The sequence below is a fragment of the Trichosurus vulpecula genome, chromosome 3 (assembly GCF_011100635.1).
Source record: "Trichosurus vulpecula isolate mTriVul1 chromosome 3, mTriVul1.pri, whole genome shotgun sequence".
Lineage (NCBI taxonomy): Eukaryota > Metazoa > Chordata > Mammalia > Diprotodontia > Phalangeridae > Trichosurus > Trichosurus vulpecula.
The window spans coordinates 6,187,938-6,208,684 of record NC_050575.1 but is presented as its reverse complement, the minus strand read 5'-3'; the positions used below and the strand labels follow the sequence as shown (position 1 = coordinate 6,208,684).

General features: G+C 36.4%; 1 protein-coding gene across 1 annotated transcript in view; it reads left to right on the top strand.

The window, feature by feature from the left end:
- ATG2B (autophagy related 2B) overlaps positions 1–20,747 on the top strand; it is a 138,762-nt gene that overhangs the window by 68,085 nt on the left and 49,930 nt on the right. Inside the window, exons 15-21 of the mRNA XM_036748867.1 lie at positions 4,350–4,623; positions 6,251–6,353; positions 6,866–7,061; positions 7,552–7,694; positions 16,639–16,796; positions 18,211–18,383; positions 19,074–19,224. Coding sequence (XP_036604762.1) covers positions 4,350–4,623; positions 6,251–6,353; positions 6,866–7,061; positions 7,552–7,694; positions 16,639–16,796; positions 18,211–18,383; positions 19,074–19,224 — 1,198 coding nt within the window. The remainder of the gene's footprint in view (positions 1–4,349; positions 4,624–6,250; positions 6,354–6,865; positions 7,062–7,551; positions 7,695–16,638; positions 16,797–18,210; positions 18,384–19,073; positions 19,225–20,747) is intronic.

Sequence of the window (20,747 nt, the reverse complement as noted above, 5' to 3'; positions counted from 1 at the left end):
ATTTCAAGTAATTGGATTTTATATTTTATCTATTTTGTCCTTTGTAGTCACCTCTGTCTCTTGTTTGGTAAAGAATACATCTATCCATAGCTGTGAGATGTATATGACCTACTTTTTACCTAAATTTTTTTAGAGGGTCAGTTTTCTTTTAAGATTTTTTGAAATGTTCCTAGGCTCCTTTTTGTGGGAATACTTTAATTTTCTTTTTATTTTTTCCAGACTTTTGACTTTGTTTTAATATTTCTTGATTATTCTGTGGACTCATTGATTTCTACTTGGTTCATTCTAATTTTCTAGAAGTTTGTTGCTTGAGCAAGATTTTTTATTGTATCAAGCTTTCATATCCCATGCCAGTTCTTTCTTCTCTAGCTCTAAATTCTTTTCCAGCCTTTTTTCCTTTTGAGCTCTCATTTCATTTATAAAAATTATTTAAAATTCTTTTAAAAAATTCTTCTTCTCTTCCAGAATTTCTAGCTGACTTTGTGTATAAGCTATGTTTTTTTTTTTCTTGAGGTATTGCCTGTAGGTATTTTAGAGTCATTGTCTTCTTTAATATTTGTGTCTTAAACATCCCCATCACTATAAAATCTTTTTATAGTATTCCTTTTTTTTTTTGTTGTTCATTTTTCTATTCTACTTTTTGACTGCAGACTTTATCTTAGGCATGGCTTTCTGCTGTTCTGGATGGAATGTCTAGGCCTGTTCTACTGTTGCTGCTGCTTTCTTGAGTTATTAGGTATCTTGTCATTTAAGCTTTTCAAGGCCAACTAAGGCTGACGACCTATGATTTTTCAGTGCTCCCAATAGGTTCAGATCTAAGGCAAAGTCTAATTTTTGCCCTCCTGTTCTGAGCTCTCCAGCGTCTTGATCCTTATTGGGGTCTGCAAAATAGTACATTACTGATAGACTCAGCTCCTATTAGCTAGCTGGAATACCCTGCTGGTTCTGAGTGACAGAACTACAGGCTCTCTTGGTCCTTGATTCCTATCTTGATTATTCCTCTCTAGGATTTAGACTGGAGAAGAAGCTGGAGTTGAGACCTTATTTGGTTCTTGGGATCTGAGCCACGTTCCTGCTGCTTATGTCTGAACTTGTTTTTCTCATTTTATTACACAGCCGTATTCCGTTAGTCTTGGATCTGTGACCTGAAACTGGATAGTTGGTGACAAAGCTACCACTTGATAGCTGTTCCTGTTGTGGTTCCCTGTAATGGGTTCTGGGAACTCCTTTTACCTTGGCATTTCCCCTTGAGCACCTGGTCAGCCCCTCTCCCCAGTATTTGTAGACCTCTCTGTTTGTTACCCTAGGCCAACCTATACTGAAAAAAATGACTCACTGTAACTTTTTCTTGGATTTCTCTGGGATTTAGTCAAGTGTTTTTCCTAGATCTGTTTGGAAGAATTTTGGTGGTGATCTCCCTGTAGTGTTTCCTGATATGCCAAAATCTTAGCTCTGCCTGTTCCAGACTGCTTTCATATTTTCCTATCATTAATGTGGAATAATGACAATGAGTCCTTACTTAAGTAGTCTGTATCCTTGGGATTGAATTGAATACTTTGCTGCTCTGTTCATTTACTTTTGGATCTTGTATACCTAATCTGTTCCATTGATTAATTTTTCTATTTTAAATCAATATCAGATAGTTTTGATGATTACTACTTTGTGCGCATCTGGTACTGTTGGGTCCCTTCCTCCTATAAAAATAATTTCCTTTATGATTTTTCCCTTTTTTCCTCACCTATTACAATTTTGTCTAGTTCTAGAAAATAAAGTGTTTCTGCTGATTTTTGTTTGTAATATGTAGAAATGCTATTGATTTTTTTTCTTGCATTATTTTATTTTTCCCCAATTAAATGTAAAAACAGTTTTCAGCATAGGTTTTAAAAATTCAGTTCTAAATTCTCTCCCTCCTCACCCCCCTCATTGAAAAGACAGGCAATTTGATGTAAGTTACACATGTATAGTCATGCAAAACATTTCCATATTAGTCATGTTGTAAAAGAAAACATAGACCAAAATAAAAATCCAAGAAAAATAAGTATGCTTCAGTCTGCTTTCAGACTCCATCCCTTCAGTTCTCTTGATTTTTGTGGGTTTATTTGGTATCTTCTTTGCTTAAGTTACTGTTTCTATTAAATTTTTATTTAATCTCTAGGATTCTCTAAGCAAATTATCAAGTCTGCTTAAAATCTGCTTATTTCTCTTTTCCTTAGGCTTATTCCTTCTTTGTCCTTTTCTTGTCTTAGTACTATATCAAATAATAATGGACAAAATGGACATCCTTGCTTTACCCCTGATCTTGTTAGAAAGGTCTCAAGTCTTTCTTACAGATCATTTTAGCTTTTGGTTTTATTCAGATTGTTATAATGAAAAAAGATACATTCATTCCTGTGCTTTTTAGTCTTTTTCATATAAAACTATATTTTGTCAAAAATATATCTACATATTTATCAAAATACACCTATAGAATATGGGATTTTTTGTTATTTTTGCTATTAATATAGTATTGTGTTTATAGTATTCCTAATGTTGAACCAACTGTGAATTCTTAGTATAAATGGAATCTGGTCATAGTAGTTAACCTTTTAAAATATCTTCCCCTAGATTCTTTGATAATCAATATTTTTCATCAATATTCATTAGAGATATTGGTTTATAATTTTCTAACTCTGACTCAGTTACCTCTGGTTTAGTTATTGAATCCATATTTGTCTTATAGTAGGAACTTGGGAGTGATAACATTTTCCCCAATTTTTGTAAGCAGTTTATTAAAAAATTGATTTTTAAGTGATTAATAGAATTCACTTGTAAATTCTTTTTGTCCTGGAATTTTTTTTTGAGAATTCTTTTATGATTTTTTAAAAATATTAGGTTACTTAAATTCTTTGTCTTTTTGGCTATTTTCTGTTTTTGTAGCCGTGATGTTATAAATTTTGTTGACATGTATTTAGGCAGAATAGTTTCTAATAATTTCCTGTTTCCACTTCATTTGTTGTGTTATCTTTTTTCAATTTTTGTTGTTAGATATTTAATTTTCTCCTCTTTTTGAATCAGGTTAGCAGTTTCTTTTGTTAGTTTTTCCCCAAAACCAGCTTCAAGTTTTGCTCTTGTCTTCTGTTTTGATTTTTAGAATTTCTGTTTTTGTGGTTTTGTTTAACAAAAAATTTGCTTTTGCTCAGTTTTCCTGGTAATCTATGGCAGCTTTCATCATTGAATAACCTTTTCTTTTTCTTTCCATGATCCTTAATGAAGAACTTGGTCTTGAACTCTGACGTGCCCCTGACAGGCACCAGTGGCATGTTAGAGATAATAGTGGTCTCAGGCCTTCTGCAAAGGCCTGCTGGTGCCAGATGATGAATTTGCCCTGTTTCTTTCTGTGGCTCCCAGTGCTTGGAGGAATGCATATGTCTTTTTATGCAGTGAACTAAAAGGGCTGATTCATAGTCTTCTTTTGATCTGACACTCTAGGGCCAGGATATGACTTCAGGTTCCTGATTATTGGAGCAGGCCCTGGTTCCTGTTCAGAGTGTTGACTGGCTTCAAGTCTTTTTTGCAGTAATCCGAGCTGGTTTCTCTTCTCTCTTTCTTTGTTTTGACTTGCAGCTCAGTTACTAGAGTTTGCGCTGGTATTTTAGCATAATTGATCTCACTACTTCCACTTCTATATTTACCTGAGCTAGTTCTGACTCTCTTATCAAACTCCACCTTTTTTGATTCCTTTTATGTAGTTCTGGACTGTATGGAGCAGTTTATATTTGATTCTTTTTTGGATTTCTTTTCTCATGGGCTTTCTAGGACCATTTTCAGATATTTGTTGGTGTTTCTTTTGGTGGCACTTGGGCTTCTGTATGACCTTTAGACATAGCCATTAGTTGGAAGTCCCCAACAAAAATTTATTAAGCACTATGTTCAGAGCTCTTAGAGGTGCTTGGGAGGCAGAAAATTTTGGTTAAACACTGGTTTATTTCCCCATAGGAATCTGATAGGGGATAAGATAAGTTTTATGTTTTATTTGCCTTGTTTAATTTTCAGCTTAGGTGTTTGTAGTGCTTATTTTATGAACTCATGAGTCTTTAGTTGGCTTTGTTTTGTTAATTTTTGTTTTAATTTTCTGCAATAGGAATTATCTTTTGTTATAACTCTTTGCAATTATGACTTTTGCCATGATTTGTTTCTCAAATTACTCAATCAAATCTCTCAAAATATAGTAGTAATTAATGTGATATGCGAAGTCTGGCCTTTTCAAAAGTATCAGTTACTGTTATTTTAAGTATAGTTTCGCATTACTTTCATTTATATCCATTAGTTGAATTAATATTTAATCTTTTAAAAATATTTTTGTGTTCTAGCACAAAGCTTTCACCGAAGTTTTTCTGGATGATTCACATACTCCTCCAAATTGTCAGATATCTGTACAAGTCACTACACCAGCATTAAACCTTGCTGTTCGCTTCCCAATACCGGATCTACGATCAGATCAGGAAAGAGGACCTTGGTTTAAGAAGTCGCTTCAAAAGGAGATCCTTCATTTAGAATTCACCAATTTGGAATTTAAGACTGAGTTTATAGGAGGATCATCTCCAGAGCAAATTAAATTGGAGCTTACCTTTAGAGAGCTATTTGGTAAGATTTTAATGTGCCAGGCAATCTAAAACTATGGTGAAAAAAGAAAAGTTATTTATCTAAAAAATGCCCCCAGAATGTTCTCCTTCCCAAGATTTTATTAAAGTATGCAATAAAGAAAAGAGATTTCATTACAGCAAAAATATTTCCTTATAGGTAGCAACATTATAGGGTTTTACTGAATTCTTTGACACATTAATTTTCTTCAGTGACAGGGAGTGTGATTCAGGCTATAAATTGTAGGGCAAAGGTGGCTTATTGATGACAATTTAATTCAATTCAACATGATTTTATATTGTTAACCCTCTTAGAGTTTTTTAAATGTCTTAAACTATTCTTGCTAGGAGTCTCCATAGCAGATAAGAATCTACTAGTAGAGATCCTAAAAGTTTACCTAGTAGAATTTCCAGACTATTTCCTATCAATATACCAATCATCCTGCTATTGCCTCCTTGCCCTCACCCAAAGTTTGCCAGAATTTCCCACTGAAATCTTTCAAAGGCCTCCTTTTCCTAACTTTGGGGACCTTATTATGGTTCTTTTTTGTAAGAATTCAGGGACTTCACTTTGAGCACTCTTGGTAGTCTCACGGATTTATAGAAATAAATTATAACTCTTCCTCCAAAAAATAAAAATGGCTTGATTCCTCAAACTTTAGTTTTATGGAACCTTCTATATTCACATTTTGTTGATTACTACTGGTAAAAAGAAACAAGAAAACAATTCTGTCATTTACATTTTATATTTCTGATTTGTGATTTACAGACACTTGTATTAACTTCAACTGTTAGAACATTTTAAAATAAATTCCTGAAGGATATTAATTCCTGCAATTTTATTTAAATAGCATTGCTTGCTCTTAGAAAAATTCTAGATGTTTATACTTTTTTAAATTGATGTTAGAGTAGACTTGTATTTAATAAAACTTGTTTGGATTCTAATGTTAAGATGTTTCATTTGACCTTTCCTATATTGTTTTTGCTCATTTTTAACCTGCAAAGTTTTTTCATAAATTTTTTAAACCTAGGTAAAGAATGCCGATAGTCATAAGCCCTAGGTTCTATAAAATGAGACGATTAAAAATATCAAATGGATAGGGCTAGATGGTGTGTAGCAACAGATCACAACTTTCTTTCATGGCTTGTGATCTGAATCTCTAAAAATAAAATAAAATAAAGTGACTGCTTTCTCCAGAAGGAGAAGAATGAGACATTGCTATCTTTTAGGGATTATATTCTTATTCCTACTGCATTTAGCAAATGCCTGGAAGTTATAGAAGGTTCCAATTTATGTAATTTGCCATTTCAGTTAATAAAAAATTAATCTTTTTCCTTACTTGCTTCCAAGGCTTTTGGTGTGTTAATAACTTAATATAACATTTTTTTTTTCCATGAAAAAATTTTTATACTGTAAAGAGACAGTCTGTTAATAGTGTTTTTAAAAAAGATTAATTTATAAAACTCTGACTTAGATCCTTTTATTAATCACATTTCATGAACATAGATTAGCCATCCCCCTGGTCAATCCTGTGTATAACATACCCATGTATGAAACATGAATATATCATGTATTTGCTGTACTTTACTTAATGCATTTTGATTTATTAAGCTTTTAACACATTTTTTAGGCTCATTCCAAGAAGATAAAGGAGAACCATTAGTTAAGTTTTTCCAAGTGTCTAGTGGAATAAATGGAGATATGACTTCATCAGATGACTTTGATTGGCCACGGTAAGTAAATAGTAATTCACAGTATCTAGAACTGATGGATTTTTCTATTAAAAGAAGCATATATACTATTTTTGGCTAATGTTTTTCATCTTGAATATTTATTAAGAATGTTTTTGCAGATCCATTATCTTTTTGATATGTGTTCTCCATGGCAGTGGAGATTACAGAGGATCAGTACCTTTTAGTTTTATTTGATTCTTTTGTCCATATCCTCCATACATTTTTTTAAAATAAGGGATCCATCTAGCATATGGTAGACCTTCTTCTAGTTTTCTTTCTCATTAAATAGGTGCCAGTGCAGTGTATCCTTTATGTTTTCCCTTGCTCTTAATATATAACCAGTCTCCCTCCTTTTCTGATTATATATCTTCTGGATGTTATCTTTTATACTGTGTCTTATATGCAAATAATTGTTGGTAGCATTCTGCAACCTTTTTAGTCATGCATGAGGAATATTTTCACATTTAAATTTTCTTTTAATAAGTAGATTTCTATATTTTTTTGACTACCAGGATTGTGCTGAAAATAAACCCACTAGCTATGCATTCCATTTTGGAGAGAATAGCAGCAGAGGAAGAAGAAGAGAGTGATGGTCACTTTCAGGAGGAAGAAGAAGGAGGAGCTCATTCTCTGAAAGATGTTTGTGACTTAAGAAGACCAGAGCCATCTCCTTTTTCTTCTCGTAGAGTAATGTTTGAAAATGAACAGGTAATATAAGAGGAAGAGGAGACTATTTTATTTTCCAAATGAAGTAAAGAATTGCTCTAATTCCCTAATTAAAACAAAAAAAATTTTTTTATCCTATATTTTAAGCAAGGATTTAACAATTAGTAATGCTATTTGTTTTCATTTAGTATTTTGTTTTCTAAATAAAGTATACTTTCCTGGTCATCCCAAACCCAGAAATGAGTGAAAATATAATCATAGATTTAGGATTATTTAGATTTAGGTTTGAAAGGGCCTTCAGAAGTCACTGTGTCCAACCTCCTCAATGATGAGGAAATAGAGGTCCATGGAAATGAGACTTTTCCAAGGTTGTATAGGTAGTAAGAGGCAGAGTTGGAGATTTATCCCAAGTCCTGTAACTAAATCCAGAAACCTTTCCATTTCCTCTTACTGCCTTCCAGCATTATTATGCAATGAGAATGATTTGGTTTTTTTTTTTTCCCACTGAACCTAAATTTGGCTTGATTTTTAGATGGTGATGCCAGGTGATGCTGTGGAGATGACAGAATTTCAAGACAAAGCAGTCAGCAACTCTCACTACGTATTGGAACTTACATTACCAAATATTTACTTAACATTGCCAAGTAAAAATTTTTATGAGAAGCTGTACAACAGGTAAGGTTGAAAGCATTAAATTGAACCTATGTTTTTAGTCAGTATGATCTTCCTTTTGCAGACTTCATGTCTTATCCTAACTGGTTTTATTTGACTTCTTAGTTTATTTTACTTAATAAGTATTATGACCTTTGTGATATGTGCCCTCAGTTTCAGTATGAAAATTTTGTCTCTTAAGGATTATTTTTGAAATTTGGATAAGCTAACATGGTGGTAGACCCTATAAACTGAATAGTTCCGTAGAGGATTGTGTTTATGCTCAATTAAGAAAGATATCTGATTCAATTTATCTGTAATATATAATGATAGAATTTCAGATTGTGTTCCAAACTATGTCGTACAAACAAAACTATGCTTTTTCATTCACTTCATTTGGTCTCTGATTTCATCAGTGTGGATACTCCTTCCATTGACACAGATCATAACCTATCCGTGATTTCTCTTCCTTTGTGATTCTTGTCCATATTCTCCTGTAAATCCTGCACAGATGATCCATCTAAAATGCCGCTGGCCTTACTTTGCATCTTTTATCATTATTTGTATATTAGTGTATTTGGTCCCACACCCCAAGTTAGCACATAGAACTGGGTTCAAGTATTTGCAGGAAATTAGTACTCAGAAAACTACAAACTCTATTATAATTATATAGCATAGCAAGCAGGGTTTTTTTTTAAAAAGCTTAAATACGTATATACCATATGGCAATACAGAAAGACGGGTTTAGCTCCACAGATGCAGAGAAACTCACTGTGTACAACTAGACCTACCCACTGGTCTGAGCAAAGAGCATTAGTAAAAAGCTATAATAATGAGAAAAAGATACTGCATACAGATGAAAAAACTCCACCTTGAACTATTATTGAAGCAAATATAATTGTTAATTAAAAATTGGTAGTGGACATCAGAAGTGACAGCAACAAAAGTTATGTGTGTATACATAAGTTTTATCAAAATACAAAAATTGTGTATTTATATGAAAGTTTAATCAACACAAATCAGTTTATTTAATAGGGAGAACCAAAAAAAGTACCTTAGTGAGCAAACTAATACATTCTAGGCATTGTGCTAAGTGTTGGGGATGCAGATAAAGGCAAAACAGTTGAGTCAAGATGCTTATGGTTTAATGGCAAAGAAACATGCAAACCAACTAAGTACCATGAAGATATTTCACACACACACACACACACACACACACACACACACACACACACACACACTCACAAACATTCTCTCTGTCTCTCTCTGTTTCTCTCTCTCTGTCTCTCTCTCTCTCTCTCTCTCTCTGGATACATTGAAATTAACCTCAAAGGGAACACACTAGTATTAAAAAGGATTGGTAAAAGCTTTTTGTAGAAGGTAGGATTTTACCTGAGACTTGAAGGAATCCAGAAAAGTCAGGTGGTAGAGGAAAGGTAGGAAGAGCAGTAAAGAGAAGAAAGACGAGAAAAGCAAGTGAAATAGAATAAACAGAGAATATCTGTGTTGGAAGCAATACAACTGTGATAGTACTGAGGAAATAGTTCCCAAGGTAGCTGTAAGGACAGAAAGATACCAAAGCATAGAGGAAAAAAAAAACAACTCAGACTTTAGTAATACTGAGAAAAAAGCAACCGAGATAACATTACCAAACACCAGTCTGTAGAGCCTACTTTCCTGTCTGTACAAAAATCTTACTGAGACTCATTCAAACCCAAATTAAACATATCATTGATGAGGACATTAGGAAAGCTTTTCAATTAAATATTCTACAATGAGCTGTACCCCTAAAAGTTCAGATTTGATTGACAGATGTCAAGAATGCAAGATATCGCTCTCTTTATTATGGACAATAAAAAGCACCTCTGTAAAGTTCTCAGCTAGTAAGTTGTCTCCCGTTCATATATCAAAATCATTCCTGATTACGTAAAAGACAAAACAGTTGTAGAAATAATCCTATTTAGTGACCTGCTGATCAGAAACCTTAGGTAAGGAAAAAACAGGGAGACATATATGTGCCAAAGGTGTATGCTGCTGTGGCACTGGAAATCCAGGGCAGAGTTCAGCTTGAAGAAGGGGGTCTTATTGATGTTTCTATCTGCAGATAAATATTCTGTTGCATCAAACTTTGTAGAACTTTACAAAATCTCCTGGAAGAGATCCACAACCACATAAGAGAATGTGGGCTGACCATTTGCAAAGGAAGGATCAAGTATATGAAGAATGTTTGCTGCTTACATTGCAACATGTAGTTGAATGAATAAACTATAGAGTGTCCGTCAGTATGTAGAGCAGCAAAATGGGTATAATCAGGTCACCACATATAATCAATGAGGAAATTAGGAGAAAAGTAGTAAAAGATACAATCAGGAAAAATGTGTTATGGACAAGGTGAGCTGGTCACTTGTTGAGATTTAACAAATGAACAGCCCAGGTGTTTCAGGAGAAAGCAAAGGCCTCCATCCAGTAGGCCTGAGTGGAGAACCTGTGGTGGATTTATCAGAGGACCCGTGGAAAAGTCACATAGAATAGGCAGGTATGGGTGGATTGTAATCTTCCGCATTGTTGGATGGAACATCCAAATCGAGGAGATCACAGACCCACATGAGTATGGCCCAGCAACAGACTTCAGATACTCTCCAAGAACGAGTGTTAAGCATGTAGAGATTCAGCAGCAGTGGGTTAGCCACTAGGTGATGAATTCTTAAGCTGTGGCAACATTGGAAACAAAGAAAAATTTTAAATTGTTCTCAGTCCTCTACAACCACTGATGCCAGAAAACAAGGCAAAGGGTGCTAAGAATGAGATGGTTTTGGGTAATCATTAAATGTGATATTCTTGTCTGATGACATGGGGCTGTGAGGTGACACAGTGGCTAGAACACTAGGCCCGGAGTCAGACCTGAGTTCAAATACAACCTCAGATACTTACTAGCTGTTGTGACCCTGTGTGAGTCACTTACTCTCTGCTTGCCTCAGTTTCCTCATTTTTGAAGTGGGAATAACAGTATCTTCTTCCCAGGCTTGTTATTGTGAGGGTCAGATGAGATCATATTGGTAAAGCCCTGAGTACAGTGCCTAGCACACAGTAAGTGCTACATAAACGTTAGCCATCGTTATTTTTGTTATAATATTTCTCAGTGTTCTTCCTCATTTGTATTCTTGTCTTTATAGTGTTTTCTTGGCTCTGCTCACTTCGCTTTGCATCGGTTCGTATCAGTCCTTTCATGCTTCTAGATCAGCAGTCAGTCAGACAGTAAACATTTGTTAAGCACCTACAGTGTTCTGTACTAAGTGCTGAGAATATAAAAAGACAGCCCTTGCTCGTAATAGGCAAACGAGGTGTATCCAGGAAAACTAGGACATAATTAACAGAGGAAAGGCACTAGAATTAGGAGGGACTGGAAGAAGCTTCCTGCAGAAGATGGGATTTTAGTTCATAACTGAAGAAAGCCAGGGAGCCAGTTGGTGGAGATGAGAAGGGAGAGCGTTTCAGCCATGAGGGACAGTGTTGCCCAGAGCCAAGAAATGGAGTTTCTTGTTTGAGGAACAGCAAAGAAGCCAGTGTCCTGGATTGAAGAGCTCACAGCAGGGAGTAAGGTGTCGTAAGACTGGAAAGGTAAAAGGCAGGGGGGGATTCGTTTATGAAGGGTTTTGAATACCAAACACAGGGTTTGTATTTGATCCTAAAAGCAATAGCGAGCTACTGGGGTTTGGGGAGAGGTGATATCATCCAACCTGCAGTTTAGGAAAATCACTTTGGCAGTTGAATGGAGAATGGATTAGTCTGGAGAAAGACTTGAGGCAGGCAGACCCACAAGCAAGCTGCTCTTAACAGTAGTCCAAGTGTTAGGTGACAGGGGCCTTCACTAGGATGTTGGCAGCATCAGAGGAGAGAAGGGAGCTTATTTGAGAGAAGTTGCAAAGGTGAGATTAACAGGCCTTGGCAACAGATGGTATAAAAGGGCAGGGGAGAGGTGAGAGATAAGGACGAATCAAGGATGATGCCTCATTTGTGAGACTGGGAGGATGGTGTTGCCCTCAGTACTAATAGAGAAGTTAGGGAATGGGGAGTGTTTGGTGGAAAGATAATGAATTCACTTTTGGAATGTTGAGTTTAAGATACCTACAGAATCACATGTGAAATTTAACAAAAAAATAAACTGAGACAATTCTCTATGCAAGATATTTATTAACAGGGCATACAGCCTGATAATAAAGGATGTGAGGTCAAATGGGTGCATCTGGGCAGAACACCCTGAATTGATGATACAACTCATTTTTACAAGCGTAGAAAAAAGAACAGAATAAAGATCATGTAATTGTCCAGCATTACAGAGGTGAGAGATTATGATTGTTTACCTTAGAGAAAGTGGGCATAGCCCGTACCTGGGATGAAAACCACTTCTCTCTGTCTCTAAGGAATGTTTTTGTGAATTTTATGGGTCTAGCTGCATCCGGAGGTTACTAATAAGGAGAGACTTATTGGTGACTAGGGAATTAAACAAGACCATCTTTGTGAAAGGTGGGACAAGGTCACACACAGACCTTGCAGGAAATGGAGATATGATAAATTTTTTTTTTTTTGGAATGGAGAGATGGAAGTATTATGAGGCTTGAGAATGGTAGCAGTTGGGGCAGAGCCTTGGTATCTAACTTCAGAAAGGTGAAGACTGAACTTTAGCACACATAAACTTCTCCCAGAAGCAGAAAAGAGGAATATGGTTATAGAATAAAATCACTTACAGAGTGAAATCAAATATAAAATACAGGATCAAGAATCTTTTCTTTCTACAGGGTGTCAAGTATGAAATATCTGAAAGGCAGTTGGAAATATAAGATTGGAGTTAGCCAGAGATTTTAGAACAAGATAGGTGGATTTGAGAATCATCAGTTTAGAGATGATAATTAAATCTATAGTGGCTGAGATTGCCAAATGAAATAGTATAGAGGAGGAAGAGGGGGACAGCCTAGAACAGAGCCTTGTGGGACAGCCACAGTGAATGGGCATGACCTGGATGACGGTCCAGCAGAGGCTGAGAAGGAACAGTGAGAGGAGGTAGGTGGGAGGAGGACCAAGAGACAGTGGTATTCTGAACACCAGTGAGAAGAGGGTATCAAGGAGAAGAGAGTGATCAACACTATCAGAAGCTGTAAAGTTCAAGAAGAATGTGGATTTAGAAAAGGCCATTGGATTTGACAACTAGGAGATCATAAATAACTTTGGAGAGAGCAGTTTTGGTGGAATGACAAGGTTGGAAGCCAGATTGTCAGGAATTAAGAAGACAGTGAGAGGAGAGGAAGTAGAAGCACGTAGTGTAGATGACCTTTTCAAGGACTTTGGCCAGAGAAGAGATGGAGGACAATAGTTAGGGGAGGAAAGATAAAGTGTGGGTTTTTTGAGGAGAGGGGAGAAATGGACACATATGTTTGTAGGTAGCAGGGAAGGAACCAATAGACAGGGAGAGATTGAAAATAAGTGAGTGGGGATGACAGGGGGCAGTCTATTGGAGGAAATGGAATGGGATCACTTAAGCAGGTAAAGAGTAAGCCTTGGAAAGGAATATGGCTACTTGTTTGTGGGAGATGGGGTAGAGGAGGAGAAAGTGGCAGAGGGTGCATTACTCTGTATTATACTATATATATTTATATTTGTGTGTATAACTATGTATTATATATAATATGCAGTTGCTATACAAGGTGAGGAAGAAGGGAGAAGAGGGAGCTCGTGGCAGATGGACTCAATTTTTTTCTGTAAAATATGAGAAGTTCTCATCTGAGAGGGTCAGGGGAGTGGAGCTATAGGAAGTTTGAGGAGAGATGAAAAGGTTTGGAAGAGCTGCTGAGAAGAGTGGGATAGTGAGTTGATAAAGTATACAAGTATGCAGCAGCAGTGGGGACCCAAATTTATGTGTAACATAAATTTGTAGTGGACCCAGTCAAGAGCATTTGCATGATTTTGTCCATCTTTTAGCCGGGTGTAAGATGGTGGGAGTTACTCACAGCTGAGACTTGGCAAGGCATAATTGGTGGTGTGAGTGAGTCAGGAGCTTAAGAACAGATGACAAGTAGAGTTTAATTTGTTTGCCAAAGGGTCAAGATTTGGAAAAAAGTAAAGAGGGGCTAAGGCAGGGGATAGCCTGGCATAGAACTGAGGGGCCAAAGGATTGGAGGTTATGAAATAGTGTGTGGTTTGGTAAAGGTAGGCAGAGGAAGAATTAAAAAGCAATAGATGATGGTCACAAAGGGTTTTCAGAATTATTGAACTTGGAGATGATGCATTTGTTGATGTCGACAAGATGATGCAAGCGCTTAGGATATTTGAGGGAAAGTCATCATATTCATTGTTTCTTATAGCACAGTAATATTGTTTATCCAGTCCCCAGTTGGTAAATGTCTTTGCTACCAAAAATGTGCTGCTGTAAGTACTTTTGTGTATATATAGCCTTTTTGTTGTTGTTATTGGCTTCTTTTGGTAGTACGTTAGCGTCACCATCTTTTTACAACCCCTTCAACTTCGGCTATTCCTATCTTTTGTCATCTTTGCCAGTTTGCTAAGTGTAAGGTGAAACCTTAGGCCTATTTTGATTTGCGTTTCTCTTATGATTAGTAATTTGAAATTTTTTTTCATATGGTTATCGATAGTTTACATTTCTTATGAGCACTGTGTATTGTCATCTTTTGAACACTTATCTACCAATATCCAATTTTATGTTTGTAGATACTTTAAGGAGGCAGCTGGATGATTCAGTGGTTAGAGTCTGGAACCTGGAGTCAGGAAGTCTTGAGCTCAAATCCAGCCTCTGTAGCTATGTGACCCCGAGAAAGTCACTAAGCATCTGTCAGCCTCAGGTTCCTCATTTCTAATAAATGCATCTATCTCTCAGTGTTGTTTGAGGGTAAAATGAAAAGCTCTCTGTAAAGTGCCTTGCCCACCTTAAAGCTCTACATCACTGCCAGCTATTCTCTTGTAAATAGCACCCGCAGCTTCCTTTTCTACCCACTTTTCTAACTGTGGTATCCCAAAGTTCTGTCCTCAGGTCTCTTAATACTCGTTTATTTGGTCACCTCATCAGCTCTCTTGGATTTAGTTATCACCTCTTTTCAGGTGATGCTCAGAGTGACATAGGCAGTCCTGCTTTCTTTCCCAAGCTCCCATCCTCGGTCTCTACCTGCCTGTTGGACATCTTTCACCAGGATGTCTGTTAGACATCTCCAGCTCTACATGTCCGAAACAGAACTTTCTCCCTACATCCTGCCTTCTGAATGTCTTGATTTCCCGTTTGGAGCTTGATCGTTTTTCCAGTTTTTGAGATTTCCAGCCTCTACATCTTTCTCAACTCCTCATTGTCTCTTCTCCAACATGCCTATTTAGTTGGAAGTCTTACTTCTACCTCCACAGTGTCTCTTGCAGGTTCTTTTTCTCTCTATTCCATCAGTACCCTACTCTGTTCAGGCCCTCAAAAACTCTTGCTTGGAATATTCCCGTAAATAGCTTTCTAATTGGTCTCACTGTCTCATCTCTCTTCAATCTGTTCTCCACATGGTCACCAAAACAGTTTTCTTACAGAGCCAGTCTGACCATGCCATCCCTTTACTCAGCAAAGTATAAAGTCTCCCTGTTACTTCTAGGATAAAATGTAGACTTCTTTTTAGCATTTAAAGCTCCACATAACTTGACTTTACAGATTTCATAGCACATTCCTCCCATTTACTTACCCTACAGTTCTGTCATGTTGGTGTTCTTGTTGTCCCTCACCAAGGATGACTCCAGCTTCTGTCTCCGTTCCTTTGCACTTGTCACCGGTACCTGGAACTCTCCTTTCCTCTTCTCTTGGGATCTGTTTTCTTCAAGCCTCAGCTCAAGCTTTCAGTCATCTGTGCCCCTCCTTCCACTTCGGCAATGATCAGCCAAGTAACAGATATTTATTAAGAACCTTCTATGTTCCAAACGTTAGCACTAGAGGGACTTAAATAACTAGAGACGGCTGTTGTTGAGTGGATAGTGTGTTAGACATGGGATCAGGAAGACCAGAGGTCAAATTTGACCGTAGATATATACCAGCTGTGTGACTGGGCATATCAGTCAGCTTCTATTTGCCTCACCTTCCTCAACAATAACGTCGGGATAATAATAGCATCTACCTCTTAGGGTTATTGTGAGGATAAAATTATATATTTGAGAAGTGCTTTGGAAACCTTAAAATGCCGTATAAATGCTAGATCTGTTATTATTGTTATCATTATTATTTTGCAAGAAGCTTTTGGAAGTTACGCAGTCCTTGAGCGCAAAAAGTTTGTATTTTAACAAAATAAACAACATACATTTTTAGGAATATACAAAATGCATACAAAGTAGGCACTAGGTAACTTTGGGGGAAAAGGAAAGCGCTAGTAGCTGGGGCCCACAAAAAAGGCTTGGGCCAAAAAGCCTGAGTCTTTCTAAGTGATAGTATGTTATATATTTAGACCTAGTTCCTTTATAAACTTCGGAATGGAGAAACATTGTTCTTAAAGTTAACATATCTGTTAGAATATGGATTCTCATCAAGTTATTTAAATATGAGGGCCTGCTGTCTGTCAGTACTATGTGAGGTGGTACTTCACTCTGGCATTTCCTTGCACGTCTTAAACAGTGTCTCCTATTTTATCCATTCACGTTCACAATCAAAAAGTACTTATTAAATGCCCATTGTATACCTGGTACTGTGCCACTGCTCTGAATACAAAGACAAAAACAAAATAATGCTTGCCCTCAAGGAGCTTCCGTTCTTAATAAGCAAACCATAGGAAATTAACTGCGAACATGTAGAACATATTTCCTTTTTGTAATTCTCACTTACGACTTCTGCTTTCTCATGCTTTTTTTCTACTGTCATGTAAAACTTTATAAGGAAATGTTGTATAATGTTTTCTGGTTGAAGTATAATGTGATATTTAAACTTGTTATATGACTTTTACCTTTATAGGATCAGTAATGACTTGCTACTCTGGGAACCAACGGCTCCTTCACCTGTGGAAACATTGGAAAATATTTCATATGGTATTGGACTCTCAGTAGCCAGCCAGCTGATTAATACCTTCAACAAAGATAGTTTTAGTCAATTTAAATCTACAGTTCATTATGGTAATATACCTTAAAATAATCCTTAAACTAAATCTGTATAATACAGTATTGCAACTTGGGAAAGTCACGAGTAACTTACATTTTTAATTGTAAAATTTAAAGTCTTTGCCGCTTTGCCTACTGTTTTCTATGTCTTTCTATCTCATAATATAAATTGGCACCTTCAATTTATATAATATTAGAGTTACTTGAAGGTACTGAGAGGTTAGGTGAGTACCAGTGGACACATTTCTTTGAGTATCAGAGGCAGGGTATGAACCTAGGTCTTTCTTTTTTTTAAAATTTAAAAAAAATTTTATATACTTTTATACTTCATTTGTTTTTCAGCAATCACTTTTTATAAGATTTTGAGTTCCAAATTTTTTTCTTCCTTTCTCCCTTCCCTTCTCCTTCCCCAGGACTATAAGCAATCTCATATAGGCTATACATGTACAATCATATTAAACATTTCCACATTAGTCATTTTGTGAAAGAAGAATTAGAACAAAAGGGAAAAGCCTTGAGAAAGGAAAAAAGAAAAAAACATCAAAAAAGGAGAAAATAATCCGCTTTGATCTGCATTCAGACTCCATAGTTCTTTCTCTGGATGTGGATAACATTTTCTATAATGAGTCTTGTGGAATTGTTTCAGATCATTGTATCGCTGAAAAGAGCTAAGTCTATCAAAGTTGGTCATCACATAGTGTTGCTGTTACTGGGTACAGTGTTCTGGTTTTGATCACTTCACTCAGCGTTGAACCCAAGTCTTTCTAACCCAAAGCCCAACTGTCTCATGTTGCTTTTCCTGGTTATTTGTTTAAATAATTATTTATGAAGGAGCTATGAAAGTGTTTTGGTTCATTTTCCTTTAGATAATCTATATTTCTAAAGTAGACAAAATTTTTTTAAATTTCAGTATTGAAAAGCTTAGCATGCTGCTAGTTCATAGTAGATAAACATTTATAGTGCTTTGCAAATCTTAAAGCACCATATAAATGCTGGTTATTATTACTAATATTAAATATTTTAAATAAATGTTTATTTAAAAAAGCATAAAGAGTATGTTTGTATGTTGTTTTTCAAGTATCTATAATTTCATTAGGGTTGATATTCTCCCCACTAATACAAATTACAACCCATCAAGAGTTGCTGTGGCTAACATATTCATCATTCTTTGACTGACTTAGTGGCCTTCATACCCATAGGGCTGTGCATACAGATTTTTTGGTCCTCAGACGCATACATACAGGTTTTCATATTGATAAGACCTGGCAGAGTTTGTTCTCTGCGGCCGCACCATTCACGAACCCAGAGCGACCTTTGTTCCTTAATGAGGTATCAAAAAAGGACATTAGTGGAGAATATTCTTGTTTTAATAGTTATAAAATAAATTATTTAAGTAAATTATCAGAACTTTTGGGTTAATTTCTTATAGATGATGAGAGTGGATCCGAAGAGGAGACTTTGCAGTATTTTTCCACAGTTGATCCGAACTATCGTTCTCGTAGGAAAAAAAACCTCGAATCTCAAAACAAGAATTCTCAGAGCTTTCTCTCTGTTCTTCTGAACATCAATCATGGATTAGTAGCAGTATTCACAGATATAAAGGTAAGAATTCATAAGAGAAAGGGACTTGCCAAATCAATTCTTAATCTGCCCAAGGTAATTCTGTTCCATAATTCTTATTTGGATCCTACTCTGTGTAAAGTACTGTGAATAATATATTTGGCAAGATCAGCATTATTTAGTTGTATTGTGATTCAAGATAGGCAGGCATTCTGTAATAGTTACAGATGAGTTCAAATGCAATTCACATAAACATGCACTTAAAGAAACCTAGAATGTAAATTAGCAGACTCAAAACAAATGCAGAACACTTGAAAATTATCAGAGAAATGGATTTAAATGTTAAAAACACCGTAAAAGTGAAAAACTAAGAGCTGATTTCTTTTGAAGACTAACAAAATTGTTAAGCCATTACTTTGTCAGTGTAGTTGTAAACCAAAGGCCAGCTACACAAACATGTTACATTAAGTACTTTTGATTTCATGTGTTTGAATAATGATAACAGGAAGCTGTTACCCTACTATGGAGGATGATGACCAAGGTAGAAGTTAGCGAATAATGCAAGTAGAACTTAATTTTTAATGCCATAGAGTACATTTAACTCAGGAAATGATCACTTGAATATGATATTTCAAATTTTCCTAATATTCCCAGTATAGATATCCTTCTGTCATAAAATCACTTTTCTTCAGTTAATTCCTAAACCTTGTGTTTTTCTGGTCTCCCCATTAGCAAGATAACAGAGAGAAGTTAGAAAGTAAGCATGGTGAATTCTGGTTAGAGTTCAATAGTGCTTCATTATTCTTCGTGACAAAATATGAAGGTTTTGAAGATAAACACTACATCTGTCTTCATTCCAACAGCTTCAGTTTATATCACCAAGGTAGGAAGACTATGAAACATTTATTGGTATTTGTTTTGAGTTTTAAAAAAATTCTTTTTCAATTACAAGTTTTTTTGGGGGGGGATCATTCTAGGACTTAACATAAAATGGTCTCTGATATAGGCACCTCAAAATCAGCATATCATCGAAGCTCCCCTAGTGATCATCTGGACCAGCGCTTCTTAAACTGTGGGTCATGACCCCATGTGGGGTCGTGAAAAATTTGGCAACAGTGAAAGGTTTCTGAGCTTGCAACAACCAAAAATTAATTAAAAATCAAATGCATGATGAATCTGAGGTATTTCTGGCCAGGCTTGCCCGTGTTGCATTGAGCAGCTTCGCTGAAGCCTTGGTTCTGAATACAATGCACACGCACTTTGTGCTGCACGTGCCCTCAGGTCACGTAATGCCAACGAGCACTGCCAAAACTGGAAGGGGGTTACCAGTGGAAAAAGTTCAAGAAGCCCTGACCTAGACCAATGAGGAAACTGAGACCTCAAATCATAAATTGACTTACCTAGTGTCATACAGATAGGAAGCTGTACAACAGGGATTTCCAAAACTGAGCTTATCTTGTTCTTTACTTTGGTGGCACTGCCATTCTCCTCATCATTCAGTGTCAGTCTAATTGGCCTCCTGCCTTCAGCCTTCTTTTCAATTCATCCTGTACACAGCTGCTAAAAGAGCTTTCCTAATGCACAGATCTGAAGGGGGTAGTCCCTTGCTGAAAAAACCTTTAGTAACGCCTTGCTTCTTATAGGACAAAATATAAATCCTTTAGCCTGGAACTTCCGATGGTTCCTGCCTCTCTTCACAGCTTATTTTACTTTATTACTTTTCATATACTTTGTATCCTAGCCAAACTACCTCTATCTGTTTCCCCTATAACTTCCTTAAGGGTAGTTTTGTACCCCCTTCTCATATACTTTGTATCTGTTAGTCACTTAACGAAAGTTTGCTAGAAGGTTGTAGTTCTTAAGGGATATGTTCTTTTACTATTAATTAAATCCCCAGTTGTACAATTCTTTTTTTTTTGTTTTTTTATTTGAACTTTTGTCTCTCAAATTATATCCCCGTATCAGTAAGGCAACATAGATGATAACTGTCAAAATGCCTCTGTGGTTCTGTATCGCAGAGTATATGAGGCTCTCCACATAGGAGGTAGAAGAAGTGAACCATTTATTCAGACACCAGAGAGCCACATCCCACAAGCCCTTTATCCAGTCTACCATGGCAGTAAAACATTCCACGCACAATTTCACAGCCTGGAGCCTTGCCATCCCAAACCTCTCTGACCCCCTGCTGGGTTCTTCCCCAGACACAAACTTAGAATACAGCTCTAACAATCACGAGGGCGGCCATTAGCACCCATTACTGCTCTGTCTGTCTCTCTCTCAGCATTTCCTGTGACATAACTTCTTTTTCCTGTCAAGAAGCTCCTCCCACCAAGTGTGACTTAGACTTCCTGTGATATAATCAGGTCACATGGCTCATTAATGGGTGGGAAAGATCTTCAAATCTAA